The following is a 21,093-nucleotide window of genomic DNA, read 5'->3' as shown; positions in this document are numbered from 1 at the left end:
TTCTCAATAGGGTTTCGCGCAACCGTGGGCGTGGCCACAATAAAGAAAAATCCAAATAAAATTGTAAGTACTTTGAGGGTACCAAGCATAAAGCCTGACCCCCTTACCAAATTTATTCTGAATCCCATGTTCTCTAACCTTGTCAAAATCCTCAATGAAGTCTATGCAACGTCAACTACATGCCTTCATCAACACACTTTGTAAAATTCAGTCAAATTGATCAAACAGAATCTTCTTCTAAACAAAAAATCAAGATAATCTTTGATTAATCCCTACCACTACATGTGTAGATTAACTTTGTTTAGCAGGATTTCCCCCAATAATTACCCTTCCATTGATGTCAGGTTCACAGAACTGTGATTATCAAAAAGACGTTTGATACTATGTGACGTTTCGGGTCGAGACCCTTCTTCAGATTGAGAGTCAGGGAAGAGGGAACCTAGAGGTATGAAAAGGTACAAATAACAAATAGGTATGAATAGAACAAATCAAAGCCAGCAACGATGATCAAGGAAAGGTAGAGCCCACATTGTATGGACCTCAACCATGCATTTCTACATGCTGTTTCCTTAGTGCAAGCCATCCTATTTGCCTTCATTTTCAAATAGCTCTGCATGAGCTCACTCAATAATCAGTCCATACAATAGATTTCATAACAGATGACCTAAATATGTGTCGAAGCTGCACCACTTTACTAGTGCTTTTACCCTGCCATTAAGGTCAGTGGCTGCATTTAGGGGTGGAGTCAAATTTATATATACACAAGAAATGCAGCACCATCACAGGCACATACAAAAAAGACAAAACAAGATATACATAAATTACACACAATACGGTAGATATGATAGTGGTATTTAAGAGGCTTTTAGATAGGCACATGGATGTGCAGGGAATGGAGCTATATGGAACGTGTGTGGAAAGATTGTGATTAGTTTATTTTAATATTATGTTCAGCACAGACTGAGTCACAGGGCCTGTTTCTGTCCTGCACCTTTCTATGTTCTAAGACAGTTAAACAAAAGACAAAAAACAAGACATTAGTGCAAAATATATATATTTTTAAACTTCATGGTCGTGCAAAAGCTGGTCCAAAGATTTCCTTTGCCAAGTAGGATTCGGATTGTAGGGGTTGTAACTGTTCCTCAATGGGGTGGTATGGGACTGCAGGTATCTGCAACTCCTTCCTGATGATAGCAGCGAGAGAGCGCACAGCCCAGATGGTGGGGTTCCTTGGTGATAAATGCAGCCTCATACAAAATATTTGCTGAAAGTCGCCACTATATACTTTTACATCATTAATTTCCTAATCCCATTTATCAGCATGATATCCCATCAACTACATTCTTGTTCACACATGTAACATGCCCACTTCACCACAGCATCAACTCCTGCCTGGGAAACAAGCAAGATCCTCTTCAATTTGTCTTTGACCGCAAAATGTCAACAGCATATGTCTAGGTCACTCTGCTCTGGACCATCTGGATAAGAGGAAAATGTACGCCAGGCTGCTGTTCATTGACTAGAGCTCGGCATTCAATGCTATCACCCCCTCCAAACTGATCACCAAGCTCCACGACATGGGCCTCTGTACCTCTCTTTGCAACTAGATTCTTGACTTCCTCAATCAGTGCAGGTTGGTAACAGCATTTCCTCCTCATCAACACAAGGTCATCGTAAGGCTGCGTGCTTAGCTCCCTGCTCTACTCTCTTTACACCCACAAATGTGCAAAAAGGCATAGCGTTAATACCATCTATAAATTTGCCCCATCACCACTATGGTTGGCTGAATCTCCAGTGATGGGTCAACAAGATGGAAAACTTGGTCAAGTGGTGCCGCAAAAATAAACTCACTCAATGCCAACAAGACCAAGGAACCAATCGTTGATTTCAGACAGGGGAAGCCAAGAGACTACTTCCACGATTTTTATTGATGAGTGGGTGGTGGTGAATTAGCATAGAACTATATACGAGTTCTATACGATCCACAGATTTGGTCGTCACCAAAGCATTTTCCTCTTACAATGGCTATAAAAAACAAGAGTAAATAGGTTTAATGTGAGGGAAAAGCATATCTGGGAGTTTATTTTACACAGTGAATGGTTTATACTGAGCATATTGCCAGAGAAGTTGGTGGAATCGGATACAATTGCAATAATTAAGAGGCATTTAGGCAGAAGGGGACAAAAGGATACAGGCAAATGGGACAGGTGTAGAATGGAAATGTCGTCTGAAGAAGGATCCCAATCTGAAACATCGTCTATATATGTTCGCCAGGGATGCTGCTTAACACGTTGAGTTACTGCAGCATTTTGAGTCCGTTTCGACTCCATTGGTTGAAATTGTTAAGTTACTACCAACACCACCAGTTCAATATGCAAATAGAAAGCAGTCCATTTCACCACTCCATAACCCTCTCTAAAATCCTTAAAGAGGTGACCAGATAAAAACTTAATGTGTAGGAAGGAACTGCAGATGCTGGCTTAAGTTTAAACTTAAGTTTGCAGAAACAAAACTGACTCACAGCAGAAGGAAATTGTAATGGACGCAGTTCCTGCCTCAAAAGTCAAACATTGTTTGTTTTTATCTGTATTAATTACCAGATCCAACACTCTTCCTGTTCTGGCATTGATAAACACACAATGTTTTAACGTTTGGTTGCAAACAGAATTTTCTGTACCATACTCTCTTAATCTTAGTTTAGTTTAGAAATGCAGCGCAGAAACAGGCCCTTCGGCCCACCATGTCTACGCCGCCCAGCGATCCCCATACACTAACATTATCCTACACACAGACAATTTACAATTTTACCAAGCCAATTAGCTTATAAACTGTACTTTTTTGGAGTGTAGGAGGAAACCAGAGCACCCAGAGAAAACACACCATGTCACATAAGGTCATAAGGAATAAGAGTAGAATTAGGCATTCTGCCTATCTAGTCTACTCCGCCATTAAATCATGGCTGATCTATCTCTCCCTCCTAACCCTACCCTGTCTTCTCCCCATAACCTCTGACACCTGCACTAATCACTTGTCCCTTTCCAGTCCCCTTTGCCCAGCAGCAAAACGGACATATCCGATTTCACCTTCTCCCTCTCAAATTGCAGATTAAAACGTATCATGTTGTGGTCGCTACCTCCTAATGGTTCCTTTACCTTGAGTTCCCTTATCAAAGCGGGTTCATTACATAACACTAAATTCAAAATTGCCTTTTCCCTGGTAGGCTCCACCACAAGCTGCTCTAAGAATCCACCTCGGAAGCACGCTACAAAGAGGGAGAATGCATAAACTCTGTACAGACAGCATCCGTAGTCAGGATCGAACCCAGGTCTCTGGCGCTAAGGAAACAACGCTACCACTGCGCCACCATGCTGCTCATTTCATCATTCCATAAATAAAAAGATTCAAAAATTGAACAGTTATATAAAGGTTTCATTCCAAACAGATCAAATTGGCCTCAAAGTTGACAAGATGGAAAAAAAAATAAAGCACTGTTTAACATCATCTAAAAATGATTTTCTTTTAAATAAAATCAGCCCCACAATTTCTGATGACAAACTCAAGTTTAAAACTCATTATAATTTCACCATTATACATGACATCAGTATGTTGGCACAGTATGCAAGGGAAATAATGATACAAATGGAATACATTAGGCTTTATTTCCCTCTTTATATACCTAAATGTGTTTACATCGTCACCTTGAGAAATGATAAGTGGATAAGATGGAATGGAAAGCAGAGTTATACTCTAATGTGGTCACATTTACAAGAGCACTTATAAGATTAAATGAATGAAAAGGTGCTCAAACTTTCTTGAACAATCTGTCAGTTTTGAAATACTGGACTGCTCTTGTTGAGACATTTCAAAAGCCACATTTAACATACTAGCCACACAAACCATTGGGAAGTTCCCCAACACTGTGAATGAGGAATAAGTGTACGTTCAAAAAGTGCTTGTTGTTAAAAATAATTTCAAACCTACATTAACCATTATAATGCAGTTGTTCTCGTGTTCTAGTTCAATGTGTTTCTCGCAGTTAGTTTATGCCTCCTCTTAAAATATTGTTCAACAACAGCATCAAAAGATTTCAGGCTTGCATAACGTTGACTCTGGCTTGCATCAGTAAAACTGGGTTTGAGTTTAGAGGTGCTACTACTTGGCACAATTGAAACACACTCCAATTCTTCAGATTTGATTTGCCCTGCATTCTGTTGGTCCTTACAAATTCTTGACTCGAAAAAAGATTTGATTGTTGCAAATGATGATCTTGTGCTTCTTGCTGGCAATTGCGGCAGTCTTGATGATTTTGCAAAGGCTAGGTTAAAGTTTCTTATTGATTGCTTTCCTAAACGATAATATGGAGATTTCCCATGATGCCATTTTGTCAGCATTAATGGCTTTCTTATCTTTAAGTATTCTGGAACATCCAATAAGCATAAACTGGATTTCTGTTCTGTGGGCAAGGGAACTTTGATGTTTTGCTTTAATAAGCTGTGTTCTTTGTTAGACTGTTTTTCAAAAACTATATCTTTATTGAATTCAGAACTCTGTCCTTCTCTGTTTGGACTGTTGCCTTCATTCCAGTCTTGGCAAATATATATTTCTGACAACTGCATGTTACCAGTATTCAACTGTTTATAAATTTCCTGCTCATTGTTGTTACAACTCAGTTCTTCTCCAATGCAGTCAAGTTGTGGTGACTCAAACACTACACCGCGAGGAATATCCAGAGCTCTGGGTTTCAAGAACTGACGAGGCAGCATATCGTTGTGTTTCAAATTCATCTTCATATATCTTTCTACTGTTTCTGGAATTTGGATTACCTGCGACTCATCATTTGAACTAAGATACTGGGAGAAGTATACTTGACACGGCTTTCTTTTTACTATGGGCATAATAGAACAAGGCTCCAGTCTGGACACAAATTCTTGCAACTCCTGAAAGGAGGAATGATCCGAATAAGGAACCACATGAATATCTTTGTGCGAGACTTTCAATCTGCGGCTTGTAGGGACAATAGCAATCGTGGGATGGAGCTGATTCCACTTAATCATATTAAATCGATTAATTTCGTTCTGATCTACCACTTGGATTCTTCCTGTCCCCACCTCTGAAGTGAACACATCGCTCAGTTTCAGCAGTTGAAACATCTCAAGTCTTCGAGGACTCACTACTATCCAAGTTTTAAAGGTCAGTGCCAACTCTTCTAATAAGGATTCTTTCCCCAAGTTATAGAGACCTGAAATTACAATAAGAACCATGTGTCAGGCATAATGTAATCAAACATTTGAAATGAAAGAAATAAATGAAACAAAAAAGGGGAGATAATGCAAAAGATAAAGGAAATAATATTTAAATCAAAGAAGCAAGGCATTTAAATAGCATATTTTGTATTTTCTGGATATTTCAATGTGCCGTTCAATTAATACCATTTTTTAAAGAATAATCATTGTTGGAAAGAAGGAAACATAATAACTGCAAGTAGCAATCGGGACAATGATCAGATGGTGTTTTTGGTAGCCAGGTTTACTGTTTAAATGCTCAGCTTTCTCTTCTTCTTTCGTGTGGCGTGCACAGCCTAAAGTTGTAGGACAACTTGTTCTATTTGATCTTCCGTTTGTGCACGTCGAGTTGATTGCATTAGTTGAAACAGGGCGGACCACGTGAAGGTTGCAATCTTCCACCCCAAATGCTCAGCTTCTCTTCATGTAATATCATTGTCTCCATTTGGCCTTCATTTCATGACACGAATGTGTGTTCAGATTTTCTAATGGACTTGAAATGGCCATCTAATCCATTGACATCAACAAGTGCAACAAAAAAAATATTTCCACAAAGTCTTTTCTGGGGAAAAAGACTCCTATATAATTTGTGACTTTTGCAGTCATTCCGAGAGCATGGAAATGGGTATTGTGGGCTGAAGGGACTGGTTTCCAGGGGGCTAGTATGGACTAGTATGGACATTGTGAGCCAAATGGATTCTTGGGCTGGCAGCTCAGTCACTCAAGCCTGATGTGCTGGCAGCTCACTCACGGCTGGTGGGCTAGCAGTTGACTCGGGATGCAAGGCCACCAAATTCAAATGCAGTTTCTGACCATGTCAAGCAGGGTGCATGGCCACCAAATTCAAGTGCAGTTTCATACCATTTCATGCAGAGTGCAAGGCCACCACATTCAAATGCAGTTTCATACCATTTCAAGCAGGGTGAACCACCATAAAACCACACAAAACACCACATAAAAACCACACTCACAGTTCAGTAGACATAGACATTCAGTTGATTCACAGCTCAGACAGTCGTGAACTCTCCCTCCCCATCTTGCAGAGACTGAGCCACACCCACACTTACGGGTTTTATAATCCCTCCCCTGGTGAGATATTGTCAGTTTTCTCCAATAGAGTGAATTAATGACCAAGTGGAACAATACCCCTATTCTTGGAACCATGTAATTTTTACAGAGAGGTGATTACAATCTATCATAATACGTTTTCAGAAAACAAAACTCCTTCAATAATCTTCCACCTTCTGAGGACAGTAACTGAAGGTGAAAGTATGAAAGTAAAAAAACTATGTCCTATTTTTCACCCAAACAGTCAATATACATTGTGAACAATGACTGAGTACTGGCTATTCCACCACAGAAGCACTACTCACCAACAGTCTGCACAGTCAATTTCCTGTAACAATTACAGAAGGTAGGAAGGAATCTTCCTCAGCCTCGCATGCTATAGCAATCGTTGTACGATTAGAGCAGGGGCCTCCAAACTTTTCAGCATGAGGGCCACATTATATATTTGGCACATTTATGCGGGCCGTAGGAACAAATAAAGAAATGTCACACACACACTCACACCCAGAGCCATCACCTCACCAGAGTTCCAGGCTCACCACCAGGCCCAAAACCTCCACCGACAGCAAGTGGTCTGGCTTTGCTGGGTCCGAGTGCTCCCCTCCCCAACTATGTGTTAAGAGCTTGTGGCGGGCCGGATAAAATCTCGTCGCGTGCCGGATGTGGCCCCCGGGCCATAGTTTGGAGACCCCTGGATTAGAGGATAGCACTGTTGATGATGCATTTTTAAAGTTGCCATTTGTCAACTTCATATGAACCGCTCTGGAAATTCTATTAATTACACTTGATTTTTAGTCTAGGGTTCTTTTATTAGACAGGATGAGCAGAGTTAGTCACAGACCACATTCTTTCTGGAAATGAAATTGAAATGATTTCTCACTTCCCAATCCAGGTCCGATCAAATGTCACTTTTGTGACTCAAATCTTAAGCGGTGAAGAATTTCCTCCATTCAATTCATAATATTAGTGTTGAGCCAACAGAGGAACTAATGCATTTTTGCAGAACTCATTTTCCATTAAGCATCTACAGATTTCTTTTTAATGCAAGTTCCCCCATTTGATTTCCACTACTAAGGGGATGATTCACACCAGAAGTACAAGGAGTCCCACCCGCCCAAGCACTGGAGTTGCCTGGAACTTTTTTCAATTGAGCGTAGGCCCGTTGAAAGTGCCAAAAAGCTCAGGTCAAAGTTAAAATCAACAGATTAGGTTTGTCCTGGCAGTGCAACACAAATTAACTGTGGGACACTCAATAAGGAAGAAAAAGACTCAAAAATGAGGAATTCTCGTACATTGGCATTGGATACTGAGAATTTGTTTTATGTAGGAGAAACAGTGTTGGTGTGTCCCACATACGTATCCTGCATCGGTTTGCACACAAATGCATATCAATTAGGGTCTAACCTTATGGCACCGTGACCATATTTCCTATTATATGAACGCAACACTGACATAAGGAAGGAGCCTGAGTTCTGTGGATCAAGACAAGTAAACTAAAGAGTTATATGATCCTTACCAATTACAATATCATGTCCTGGGTGACTGTTGATTATTTCTTTGATCTGTTCGGTTGCTTCTTGACGGGAAGGCAGCACTGACTCAGGATCACAATTTGTATTGTCCAGGTATAGAGCATCTATTTTTTTCCTTGTGCTCAATGGCGAGCTGCAGAACATGGTGGGTGTGTAACGGAAATCCGCTAAAGAGAATACCATCAACACTGTTATTTAAGCTGATTTTCACAGCCTCTTGTTTTATTTTTAAACTCTATCCAAATCTTAAAATGTAGAACATAGAAAACTACAGCACAAGAACAAGCCCTTCAGCCCATAATGTCTTTGCTGAATATGATGCCAAAATAAACTGATCTCTCCTGCCGCACGTGATCCATTCGTCCATTGCTTGCATATCCATGTGCCTATCTAAAAGCTTCTAAATGCCACTGTTGTCTCTTCCTCCCTCACCACTTCTGGCAGCATATTCCACGCACCCATTATTCATTGTGTAAGATAAAACTTGCCCTGCGCATCTCCATTAAACTTTGAATCTTTCACTTTAAAGCTATGCCCTCCAGTCTTCGACATTTGTACCCTGGGAATAAGATTTTGACTGTCTACCTTATCTATATCTTTTAATAACTTTATATATACTTCTATCAGGTCTCCCATCAACCTCTGAGGTGGTGGAGGCAGCAATGGAGGGCAGAGAGGACAAAGCAACGGCTGACAGGAAGAAGCGGCAGCTGGTGAGAGGTGAGGGAGCCTCATGGTGACCCTGGCGATGGCACCTGAAGAAAGTGCTGCCGACTAGGGGCTACAATAACATCCGCTTCATCCGGACCATGTGGCAGCTGGTGAGGAAGGGCTCACTGGTGCAGACTGTGTTATCGGCACCCAGTGTTAAGGTCAAACACAGGGGCTGAATCAGTCTGAAGAAGGGTCCTGACCCAAAGCCCCACTTATCAATGTTCTCCAAAGATGCTGCCTGACCTGCTGAGTTACTCCAGGCACTTTGTGTCCTTTTGTGTATTAATCAGCTTTTGCAGTTCCTAGTTTCTACTACATCGAATGATCAAACCATACTAGTTTATAGCAGACAATCAGCAAAAACTGACACTTTTCACCACCCGTCACCGCCTGTGTACGTTGTAATGAGGGTTTACTGTATGTCCAACCTTGTAGCTAAAAACCCTCAAATGAAGGGAGGTTTCTGATAAACCTCTTCTAAACCCTTTCAAAATCTTCATTCTTCCTGTTATGGGTCAACCATAAATGCATGAAATACTCCAACTGCGGCCTAACCAAAATCTTATAGTGCTGCATCATCACTTCCGTACTCTTGTATTCAATGTCCCGACCAATGAAGGTGAGCAACATACGCCTTTATTGCCACTCCACGTGTTGCCACTTTCAGAAATCGATGAATTGGACCCCAAGTGCATTAATGCTGTTAATCAGGCATCAGGCCTGAATAACGCTCCCTTTAACAACAACCGTCTTCTATTAGTCCATGAATCCATGTAACTAATTCACTGTAAATCCTGTATATCTTACTCTTCTAGATCAGCCTACAATGGGGGATGTTGTTAAAGGCATTACTAAAATGCATTTAGAAAATTGTCTTTACAATCGTTTACACTGAACTGATTGACCATTGATTATGGACAATGGCGATCCATAAAGCTACATTTGCTGGGATCATTAATGAAAATAGTTCATTCTCCCTTATTTACCCTTGGAAGACAATAGATCCCTGTAGGAATCACTAAATGATAAACAGGAATAATTGGCAGGAAGGGAGGGGAAGGAAAGGATAGAGCTTGAAATGTCAATTATTTCCTATTCAACAGAAGGACAAAAAACTAGTTTGAAAAATTCCAAAAGCAGGCTGTTCAAATCAAACACAAGGCAAAGCAACATTACAGCAGTTCCACTCATTCATCATGAGCTCTTGGAGTGGTTTTTATATAACAAATAAGAGTGCATTAAAGTGTGCCAGAAGTGCACCGATCCAAGTGCTGCAAATACTGAATTTTCCACCATGTTTATAAAGTTTCTAACAGAAAATCTATATTCAGTTGCCATGAAACTCAAGATATACCAGTCAATATCACAAATGTCCTGGGTAATGTTGGAGCAGCAACTATCCTATATTACCTTAACTGCTTACTAAATCCAGTATATCGAAACTCACCGCTGGAAATTTCTATCACTCCCAAACCTTGTTAATGAGAGGTTTCAATATGGAAAATACGGGAACAATGATATTATCAGATTGGCGAGGAGAAGGCCACCTATGTCAATAGTCCAGACCTAGTGATCCAGCTAAATGGTGAGGATAATGTGAAGTGTGCCCCTGGAAGAAATATTAGTCAGAATGGTCAGAATAAAAGATCATGGTTCTAGGAGATGTCTTACAGCAGAATCTGGACTTGAGAATCAAGGATGATCCATGTCCACTTTCAGTTTAGTTTAATGTCACGTGTACCTAGGTAGAGTGAAAAGCTTTTTTGGTGCGTGCTATCCAGTCAGCGAAAGGACCATACATAGTTACAATCAAGCCATCCACAGTGTAGATGTAGAATAAAGGGAATAACGTTCAGTGCAAGATAAAGTGCAGTAAAGTCTGATCAAAGATAGTTCGAGAGTCTCCCATGAGGTGGTAGGTCAGGACTGCTCTCTAGTTGGTGATAGGATGGTTCAGTTGCCAGATTAGAGCTTGGAAAAATGTTTCCCTAAATCTGGAGGTATGCATTTTCACATTTCTGTACTCTTTGCCTGATGGGAGTAGAGAGAAGAGGGAGTGACAGGGTGAGACTCGTCCTTGATTATGTTGGTGGCCTAGCCGAGGCAGTGAAATGTATAGATGGAGTTAATGGAAGGGAGGTTGGTTTGCTTGATGGTCTGGGCTACGTCCACATTTGAAGCTTTGAACCATCTCTACTTCAGCACCGTAGAGTATGGTGTATGAAAGAACTGTAGATGCTGGATTAAATTGAAGGTAGACACAAAATGCTGGAGTAACTCAGTGGGTCAGGCAGCATCCCTGGAGAGAAGGAATGGGTGATGTTTCGGAGTCTGAAGAAGGGTCTCGACCCGAAACTGCTTCACATACTGAAGTTAATCGTAATCTCCATTATCTTACTGATATTAAGGAAAAGGTTGTTGTCTTAGCACCTAGTTACGATGTTTTCCAACTCCTTCCTGTACTCAGTCTCCTCATTATTTGATATCTGGTCCACTATGGTGGTGTCTGACAATTTGTAAATTGAGATGGGATTGTATTTGGCTGCACAGTCATGGATGTATAACTAGTAAAAAAAAGGGAGCTGAGAACGCATTCTTGCGGGGCACCTGTGTTGAGCATTGTTGTTGAGGAGATTTGTCATCAATCCTCACTGATTGTAATCTGTTGGCCAGGAAGTCAAGGATCCAGTTGCAGAGGTAAGTGCTGACTCGCAAGTTGCAGGTGTTTGGAAATAAGCTTGGATGGGTTAATGGTGTTAAAAGCAGAGCTGTAGTCTATGAATAGAAGTCTGATGAAGGTGTCTCTCTTTTCCAAGTGTTCTAGGGATGAATGTAGAGCCAGGGAGATGGCATCGGCCATGAACCTGTTGTGGCGATAGGTGAACTGCAGTGGATCAATGTTGTTTGATAGGCTGGATTCCATAACCAGCCTCTCAACGCACATCATGGTGGATGTCAAGGCTACTGGATAGTACTCGTGGCCTTCTTGAAGCAGGTGGGTACGTCAGAACAAATTAGGGAGAGATTAAAGATGTCCATGAACACTCCCGCTAGTTAGTCCATTGATTGTGGCCAGGAACTGCGTCCGGACCAGTTGCTTTCTGTGGGCTCACCTTCAGTAAGGCCAATCCAACTTCTGCAATAGTGACCCTGGGAAAAGGCACACCTGAATCTGACGGTACAAATTTCATCACACTGTTGGCCTTTTGATTAAAGTGAACATAGAATGCAAATAGTTCATCAGGTAGGGCTGCACTATCGCCAGCAATGTTGCCTGACTTATGGGCCTGTCCCTCTTAGGCGACTCGTTAGGCGACTGCCAGGGACTAATTTTAATGGAATTCACCTAAGACACCTGACAACGACCAACGACAGCAAAAACTGTCGCCACTGTCGCCGAAAACTTTTCAACAAGTTGTAGTCGCCTGTAGTCGCCCAAACAAATCGCCTAAGTGGGACAGGCCTATTAGCTTTGCAGCCAGTTATAATAGTCAGGCCTTGCCAGTTTGCGGGTATCTGAATAAATATACTGGGTTTCAAGTTTGTCCTGGTATTGTCCCTTGGCATTCTTGATGGCTCTGCGAAGATCATAGGGAGCTTTCGTGTACTGCTCGAGATTGTTTGACAGGTCCTGGCCTTCTCCTTGTAAATTACCTCGGAGTCATCCATAGTTTCCAGTTGGGGAACATTAGGATTGGCTTCTTCAGCATACACGTTGGCAGCAAAATCCCTGAATATGGACCAGTCCACTGACTCAAAGCAGTCGCGAAGAATGTAATTTGTGTCCACAAACCAGCATTGAAAACTTTCTGTACAGGATATCCCTGCTTCAGTTTTTGCTTGTAGGCACGGAGTAGAAACACAAGTAGCTGATGAGATTTCCCAAAATGTGACCAAGGAATGGAGCAGTAGGTGCTTTTTAGGGCCAGTCGAATTTCCAGAACGATGCAAAGCCACTACAAAATGGCTGTGATCAGACTTTACTATAGGTAAAGTCAACTTGCAAACGAACAACGGCAAGAAATAAAAGGTTGCTATATAATGGATTTATGTCAAGATTTCTTTCAACCAATGTGTAAGTAAATAATATAAACAACAAATAATCATTATAATTTACAGTTAAGCTTATCTGTCAAGAGTGGCAAGCGATTGCATGGAATCCAGAACATAAAAACTGCTGAAAAATCTCAGCAGGTCAAGCACCATCTGTGTATTCAAAGGGATGATTTGCATTTTAGATTGAGATCCTGCATGAAGATTGGTAAAAATGGTTATCTGGCATACCTGTGTATAGAATGGAACCAAAGTATCCATCAAACAAAAACATGACAGAGCCAGGACAGTGATTGCTGTCAATCAAAGTCACGGTCATGGTCTCTTTTCCAACTTCATCAAGATACAAGAGGTGACTTTCTCCTACATCAAGTGGGTGGATCAATGTTTCCTCGACCTGTTGATAACATTTTATTTTAAAATAACATAATTATTGGAAACATTAATAAATTATAATCACACTTGATTCTCTCCATACTATAGAATCACAGTTGCATTACTAAACTAAATTTAAAGCATTGAATGAGGATGCTTGAAAATAATCTGCCTATTCATGCCAGATTTTTAATTTAATTGCTGGAACTAAGGAAGCTTAGTGTCCAGGAGCAGAGAGGTTTGGGATCAAGTGCAATTTTCATGGGGGAAAAGAAAGGCAACAATGATGCATTCATAAAAAGGGCAAAGGTTTGTACCTAAGATGGAGATTTGAATTCCACGGTTAATTCTTAATGACATCAGGGAGCAACAATAAATGCCAACTTGTCACCCACATCTCGAAATCGCTTTCTTTTCAAATAAAGAAATGGGTTTGCTCAAATATGTTTTTTTTGTCATTTTTCACACAAATTAAACAGAAGATTCTTCTTAAAAAATATATTGAAAACAAGGAATTGACAGCTTCTCTCCACAATGAATGTTGCATAATTTCTGAAATAGAAAAATAATTTCAACAATGGGCTCCTCTGCAGTTGAATAGCTAGCCAACGGCTCACAGTGGTATTTGAGTAAAAGATCAGAGACCTTGTAAATAAGAGTAATTAGACAGGGCATAAAATCTTCAGCTCTTAACCTCACCTGAAACTTCCATCGTAACAACTTAGCAGTAATGGGAGAGCAGTATATGGATCTGCTCCAGGTAGAAGAAAGACCAGATGTATGATCACTGTGCAAGTGGGAGAGGAAAAACAAACGGACGTGGCTGCATTTCCGAATCTGCCAGAAATCCACAGCAAAAGGTGTGTTTGGGATTAGTGTTCCATTCATTTCACACTCTGCTAAACCACCGGCAGGGTTTAGCTCCTAATGCACTGTAAAACCAATCAAATTAACAAATTACTTTCTCATACAGCCATTATTTCTATGTAAAGCACAAATAAGACAAAATCTTTAATGAAATACCCTTTCCACACAATATTAACTACTTTTCACTCTTTCATACAATGCCCATGAGATCATGCTTATGCCAGTGGACATCAGATATGAGGCAATCCCATCAGTGAACACACAGCAGAGGCACCTCACTAGAGATCACAATGTCCACAAGATACCTCACCATTGGCATACAAAAGGGAACGAGCCATGCACTAGTAGATTCACCACTCCCGGCTACAAACCTATGGACATAATACTTGTAATCCACCACTCAAGTAGGCATGAAGTAACCTATAAGCTATCTCACCCATGGGCACAGAGGCCATGTCACCTACCAGTGAGCACATTTGCACTGAAATCGCTCACCTTTAGCATAGAGGCCCAAGAACATCCAGTGAGTGGGCACAGTTCTAACAAGCTACTGCACCTTTGAGTAAACAGTATTTGTGAGCCCAAGCATGAGTGCACATTCAGCACCTACACACCTCCCAGAGGGCACACAATCCCAATGTCCCTCCCACCACTGAGCACATAGCACCATGAGACCCTACCCTATCGCAAATTACTAAAATACTCAGGACCGAATAGAAACCCCCACCAACGTGCAGTGCACACAGAACCATCCACTATTCAGCACCGCATGATCGGCAGCTTTGGAAAGTTACATCGCATAGGACCCAAGGAGACTAGCCAGCTGGATAAAAATTGGTTTGATGGAAGGAAGCAGAGGGTGATGGGGAAAGTTTGTTTTTCGGACTGGAGGCCTATAACTAAGTGGTGTATTTTGAAGTTCAGTGCTGGTCCCATTGCTGTTTGTCATCTATATCAATAATTTGGATGAGAATGTGCAAGGCTTTAATAAGTTTGCAAATTACATTAAAGTGGGTGATATTGTAGGTAGCGAAGATGGTTATCAAAGTTCACAGCAGAATCTTGATCAGTTGGGCAAATGAATGGTTAATGGAGATTAATGCCGATAAATGTGACGTAGTGCAGTTTGGGAAGTCCAGGCAGGGCATGGCCTTTACAGTAAATGACAGGGCTCTGTGGAGTGTTGTCAAGCAGTGGGATCTAAGGGAGCAGGTATAATTCCTTAAAAGTGGCGTCACAGGTAGATAAGGTGGTCAAGACTTTCAGCGCATTGGCCTTCATCAGACAGGGTTTAGAGTATAAAAGTTGGGATGTTATGTTACAAAGTGCGGTGAGGCCACAGTTCGGAATAATGTGTTCGGACTTGGTCACCCTATTGTGGGAAAGATTTGATAAGCTAGAAAGAGTGCAGAGAAGATTTACAAGGATGTTGCCAAGACTTGAGGGCCTGACCTATAGCAGGAGGTTGGGCAAGCTACGACTCTGTTCCTTGGAGTGTAGAGGATAGGGGTGATCTTATAGAGGTGTATAGCTAGGGTATATGCCCAGAATCTTTTACCCAGATGTAGGAGAATCAAGAACAAGAGGACATAGTTTATGGTGAAGGGCAAAATTTAATAGGAATCCAAGGGGAAACGTTTTCACACAGGGGGTGGTGTGGCATGAGTTGCAAGTTGAGGCAGAAACGATAACAACCTTTAAAAGTTCATAAGTTCGAGGAGCAGAATCAGGCCATTCGGCCCATACATCGACTCCATCATTCAATCATGGCTGATCTATCTTTCCCTCTCAACCCCATTCTCCTGCCTTCACCCCATAACCCCTGACACCTAAGGTGGTCAATGTCCACCTTAAAAATATCCATTGACGACCTCCACAACTGTTTGTGGCAATTAATATCACAGATCCACCACCTTCTGACTAAAGTTTAATTGATGTCCCCCCTTATCCTTCTAAACTTCAGCGAGTAGAGGCCCAGTGCCTTCAAATGTCCAATCATCCCTGGGATCATTCTCGTAAACCTCCTCTGGACCTCACCATTCCCAGCACATCCTTCGTCATATAGGGAGGTTTCACAGCAGTCGGGTCACGACCCATGATCCGTACTGTTGCTACACTACTCCAAGTGGATTACACGCGATGAACTGCAGGTAGGTACTTACCATTGTTTCCAGCATAGCGGGCCAGTTAAAACCCGCCGAAATTGTCCATTTTTGCACTGTAAATAATTATGGAAATCAGGAATAGCGTGTGAGAAATGATGGTAGATAGAAGCGAGAGCTGAATGGACAACAACAGACAGAGTGCTTAGCGAACATTGGCCGTTTGCTCACTGCATTTCATCAACTAAGGCATTATTTGTGTTTTTTCTTGATTCCTCTGGCATCTAAAAAGTTTCAGAAGTGATAAATCTGGCTGTAAATATTTTAAATCGCCCATGGTTCTCGTGGGTTTTTACATACAAAATGAAAACGCATCTGAAGAAAAATTTAGCCAGATTTATCACTTCTGAGACTTTTTAGATACCAAAGGAATCAAGAAATAATGCCTTACTTAATGAAATGCAGTGAGCAAATGCGATAATTCCCAATATTTTCAATTCCGATACCAAGCACTTTAGCTATTGTTGTCCCTTCAGCTCTCGCTTCTCTTTACCTTAATTTCGCTTCACTTTTGGAATTCTGAAGTTGGGTACATGTCTCTCACACTTATCCCGACTTCCACAATTTTTTTCAGCGCAAAAATTCAACATTTTGGTGGTTTTTAACAGGTAGGAAAGTACGTGTTTCTTGCATTAATAACATACACCAGATGTTACGTATGTCCTCCAGATGGATTGAGAGGTTCCGTGCGTCAAGCCCTATGACCCAGTGACCTTTCATGCAACCCCCCTATATTGGGCCCAAAATTGTTCAGTCCTTCAAATGCAGTCTGACCAGTGCCTTATAAAGCCTCAGCATTACATCCCTGTTTTTGCATTCTAGCCCTCTCGAAATAAATGCCAGCATTGTATTTGCCTTCCTTACTACCGATTCAACTTGCAAATTAACTCTTTGGAATCCTGCCCCAGCACTCCCTTCCCTTTGCACCTCCGATTTCGAAATTCTCTCCCATTTAGAAAAACAGTCCATGCCTTTATTCCTACTATCAAAATGCATGGCTCCACAAATAAGGGAATATGCTGTATAGGGTGATTTCACGAAAGGTCACTGGAGCGTAGATCCGCACCCACGTGACCACAAAATTCAACTGGAGGACATGCGATACTTACGGTACATGTTAGTGAATGGGAAAACACGCACTTTCACACCGTTAAAAACATCGAAAACGGACAGTTTTTGAGCTGCAATTTACTGTGCCAGTCGGGGTGACTGTGAGGCACAGCTACCTAAATTTACAGTCCAAAAGAAAGATAGAAACTAAGGTAAATTCAAGAGGGAGCTGAAGGTGTAAAAACAGCGGAAGTGGAGATTTAAAGATCCAAAATATTGGGAATTATCGCGTTTGCTCGCTGCATTTCTTCAAAAGTAAGGCATTATTGACTTTTTTATCTTTATTCATTTGTTATATGAAAAGTTTTAAAAGTGAAAAATCCGTCAGTAAAATTGCAAAATTGCCCATGGTTCTCAGGTGAGTTTTAACATGCAAAATGAAAAATTAGGACATTTTATTATTTGCCAAAATATATTTCTCAATGTTTGTTGTTTAAAGCCTGCACATCCACCGAAACTACTTATTTATTAATTTATTTATTTATCATCTAATAACAGACAAGCCTGCAGCATGGAATGATGTTAACAATCCTGATTTTGGCAAATAATAAAATGTCCTAATTTTGTCCAACTAACAGCTGACAATTATCCCATTCCTTAGCTTGCATCTGAGTAAAATTTATTTCAAAACGCATTGATAGTTTACGATTATTTAAATGGTAAATGTAGCTTCAGAAGCGTTTTCATTTTGCATGATAAAACCCACCTGAGAACCATGAGCGATTTTGCAATTTTACTGACGGATTTTTCACTTTTAAAACTTTTCATATAACAAATGAGTAAAGATTAAAAAAAGTCAATAATGCCTTACTTTTGATGAAATGCAGCGAGCAAACGCGATAATTCCCGATATTTTGGATCTTTAAATCTCCACGACAAATGTCCGCAAAGCACTGCCGCTGGTTTTGCACCTTCAGCTCCCTCTTGAATTTACCTTAGTTTCTATCATTTTTTTGGACGGTAAATTTAGGTAGCTGTGCCTCACGGTCACCCCGACTGGCACAGTAAATTGCAGCTCAAAAACTGTCCGTTTTCGATGTTTTTAACGGGTGTGAAAGTGCGTGTTTTCCCATTCACTAACGTATAGGGTGATTTCACTAAAGGTCACTGGAGCGTAGATCCACACCCACGTGACCAAAATTCTCAAGTGGAGGACACTCGAGGTTTCCGGTACATGTTAGTGGATGGGAAAAAACGCATTTTCCCACCCGTTAAAAACATAGAAAACGGCGAGGTTGTGAGCTGCAATTTACTGTGCCAATCGGGTTGACCGTGAGGCACAGCTACCTAGATTTACAGGAAAAAAAAAAGATAGCTAGTAAGGTAAATTCAAGAGGGAACTGAAGGTGCCAAACCGGTGGAAGTGAACAGCCGACATTTACCGTGGATATTTAAAGGTCCAAAATATCGGTAATTATCGCGTTTGCTCGCTGAATTTCATCAAAAGTAAGGCATTATTAACACAGTAAATTGCAGCTCACAACCTCGCCGTTTTCTATGTTTTTAACGGGTGGGAAAATGCGTTTTTTCCCATCCACTAACATGTACCGGAACCCTCGAGTGTCCTCCACTTGAGAATTTTGGTCACGTGGGTGCAGATCTACGCTCCAGTGACCTTTAGTGAAATCACCCTATACCGTAAGTACCAAGTGTACTCCAGTTTAAATTTTCGGTCACGTGGGTGCGGATCTACGCTCCAGTGACCTTTCGTGAAATCACCCTATTGTCACTCTCGTCTCCGCCTTCTTCCATGCAGCCAACCTGTTATCCATATTTCCTCTGACACTATGGGGCCTCGTCCTCTTTTGCAGCCTCAAGTGCTGCACCTTAACAAAGGCCTTCAGAAAATCCAGGTAGTCTGAAGAAGAGTCTCGACTCGACTCGTCACCCATTCCTTCTCTCCAGAGGTGCCATGCCTGTCCCGGCTGAGTGAGTTACTCCAGTATTCTGTGTCTATCTTCGGTTTAAATCAGCATCTCGCTCCTTCATATACCTATGAACCCATATCCAGGGGCACGGTATCGTGAACCCCTAATCATGGCATCCATGATATCCATGTAAAAATTGTCCGTCGTGGGTGTAGGATTCATTGTGTTAATGTGCGGGGATCACTGGCCGGCACGGACCTGGTGGGCCGAAGGACCCGTTTCCGCGCTGTATCTCTAAACTAAACCCCTACACATGGGCACGGCTTCGGCGACTCACCGACCCTCTCCCCCCTCCCTCCCCTCCCCCTCCCTACCCCCCCCCTCCCCTCTCCTCTCTCCTCTCCCCTCCCCTCTCTCCCTCTCTCCCCCCCCCCCCCCCTTCTCTCCCAACCTCCCTCCCCCCTCCCCACCCCCTCTCTCCCCTCTCTCTCTTCCCTCCCCCCCCCTCTCCCCTCCCCCCCCCTTTCAACACGGCTGCGGAGTATGGAGCCGATTCTTGATTTTTGTTTTAACCCGTTTCCGGACAGACGCTCCATGATGCAGTTGTACTCTGGTACTGACCTGGAGACAGACAGAAACAAACGGCCTCCCGCCCAAACATCCGCTATAGGACCTTTCCTCCGGCTTCCCGCCTCTTTTCAACCGGCGCTGACCCGATTCCACCAACGGCCGCCCAGGACAAAGATCCTAGAGCTGCTCGGTCCAGGCGGGCGGGCTGCAGCTTCGCTTTGATTGACAGACGGCCTGGCCATTAGGCGCCCGCTCTCTGACGGAACGCACCAATCGTATGTCCTGGAGGGCGGGACCTCACCTGCTGTCCGCTTTCTGATTGGAGGTGGCGTTGCCGGTCGCGCCCCCTAGCAGGGAGGACATGGCCGTGGCCGGTACTGCAGGGAGGCGTGAAGGAAGGAAGGAACTGCAGATTCAGGTTTACACAGAAGATAGACACAAAAGGCTGGAGTAACTCACCGGGACAGGCATAGCATCTCTGGATAGAAGGAATGGGTGATGTTTTGGGTCGAGACCCTGGACTGGGAAGGAAGGCAACCGCAGTGGAGAAGCACTGGTTTATTACTGCTGAAACGAAATAATAACAAAATACTGCCTGTGCAGGAAATATAAAATAATAACAGCACATTACTGGAGCTAATCAACAGGTTAGAATGAGTACAATGGCTGGAGTTATCTGGATATTACAAACCCAGTGACTTCCACAGTTGTCTGAATCACACTTCCTCCTGTCCTCATGCAAGGACTAGACTACACTTCTTCCCACCCGACTGCCTGTAAAGGCTTTATCCCCTACTCCCAATTCCTCCATCTACGTCGCATCTGCGCCCAAGATGAGGTGTTCCATACCAGGTCATTGGAGATGTCCTCATTCTTTAGGGACCGGGGGTTCCCCCTCTTCCCCTCTGTAGATGAGGCTCTCATTAAGGTCTCCTCAATATCCCACAGCTCTGCTCTTGCTCCCCCTCCCCCCATTCATAACATGGACAGTCCCCCTTGTCCTCACCTTCCACCCCATTAGCCATCGCATACAGCATATAATCCTCCGACGTTTCGCCACCTCCAACAGGATCCCACTACTAGCCACATCTTTCCATCTCCACCCCTTTCCGCCCTCCGCAACTCCATGGTCAACTTGTTCCTTCCCACCCAAACCATCCCCTCCCCAGGTACTTTCCCCTGCAACCGCAGGAGTTGCAACACATGTCCCGATACCTCCCCCGTCGACTCCGTCCAAGGACCCCAACAATCTTTTCAGGTGAGGCAGAGGTTCTCTTGTACCTCCTCCAAACCTTATCTGCTGTATCTGCTGTTCCAGGTGTGGACTCTTAATATATCAGCGAGACCAAGCGCAGGCTCGGCAATCATTTTGTTTAACACCTCCACTCAGTCCTCCTAAACCTACCTGGTTGCCCAACATTTTAACTCCCCCTCCCATTCCCACGGTGACCTTTCTGTCCTGGGCCATCTCCATTGTCAGAGTGAGGCCCAG

The 21,093-nt window shown here is 42.5% G+C and overlaps 1 protein-coding gene across 4 annotated transcripts; it reads right to left on the bottom strand.

The window, feature by feature from the left end:
• Positions 1-3,541: 3,541 nt before the first annotated feature.
• dclre1b (DNA cross-link repair 1B) lies at positions 3,542-19,811 on the bottom strand. 4 transcript variants are annotated; one of them, XM_055654453.1, is made up of 6 exons: positions 19,653-19,806; positions 16,054-16,109; positions 13,724-13,956; positions 12,881-13,046; positions 7,867-8,049; positions 3,542-5,239 (listed from the first exon to the last, which is right to left on the bottom strand). In XM_055654453.1, the coding sequence occupies exons 3-6, from the start codon at positions 13,910-13,912 to the stop codon at positions 4,014-4,016; spliced, it is 1,764 nt and encodes a 587-aa protein (XP_055510428.1). In that variant the 5' UTR covers positions 13,913-13,956; positions 16,054-16,109; positions 19,653-19,806; the 3' UTR covers positions 3,542-4,013. The 4 variants fall into 4 exon arrangements, with proteins under 4 accessions (XP_055510428.1, XP_055510427.1, XP_055510431.1 ...); XM_055654452.1 differs by lacking the exon at positions 16,054-16,109 and having other exon boundaries at positions 19,653-19,811; XM_055654456.1 differs by lacking the exons at positions 16,054-16,109; positions 19,653-19,806 and adding an exon at positions 13,342-13,576 and having other exon boundaries at positions 13,724-13,861.
• Between the last annotated feature and the right edge of the window lie 1,282 nt (positions 19,812-21,093).

Source organism: Leucoraja erinacea, chromosome 24 (assembly GCF_028641065.1).
Source record: "Leucoraja erinacea ecotype New England chromosome 24, Leri_hhj_1, whole genome shotgun sequence".
Taxonomy (NCBI): Eukaryota; Metazoa; Chordata; class Chondrichthyes; order Rajiformes; family Rajidae; genus Leucoraja; species Leucoraja erinaceus.
The sequence above is the reverse complement of the archived record's forward strand: the minus strand, read 5'-3'. Positions and strand labels throughout refer to the sequence as shown.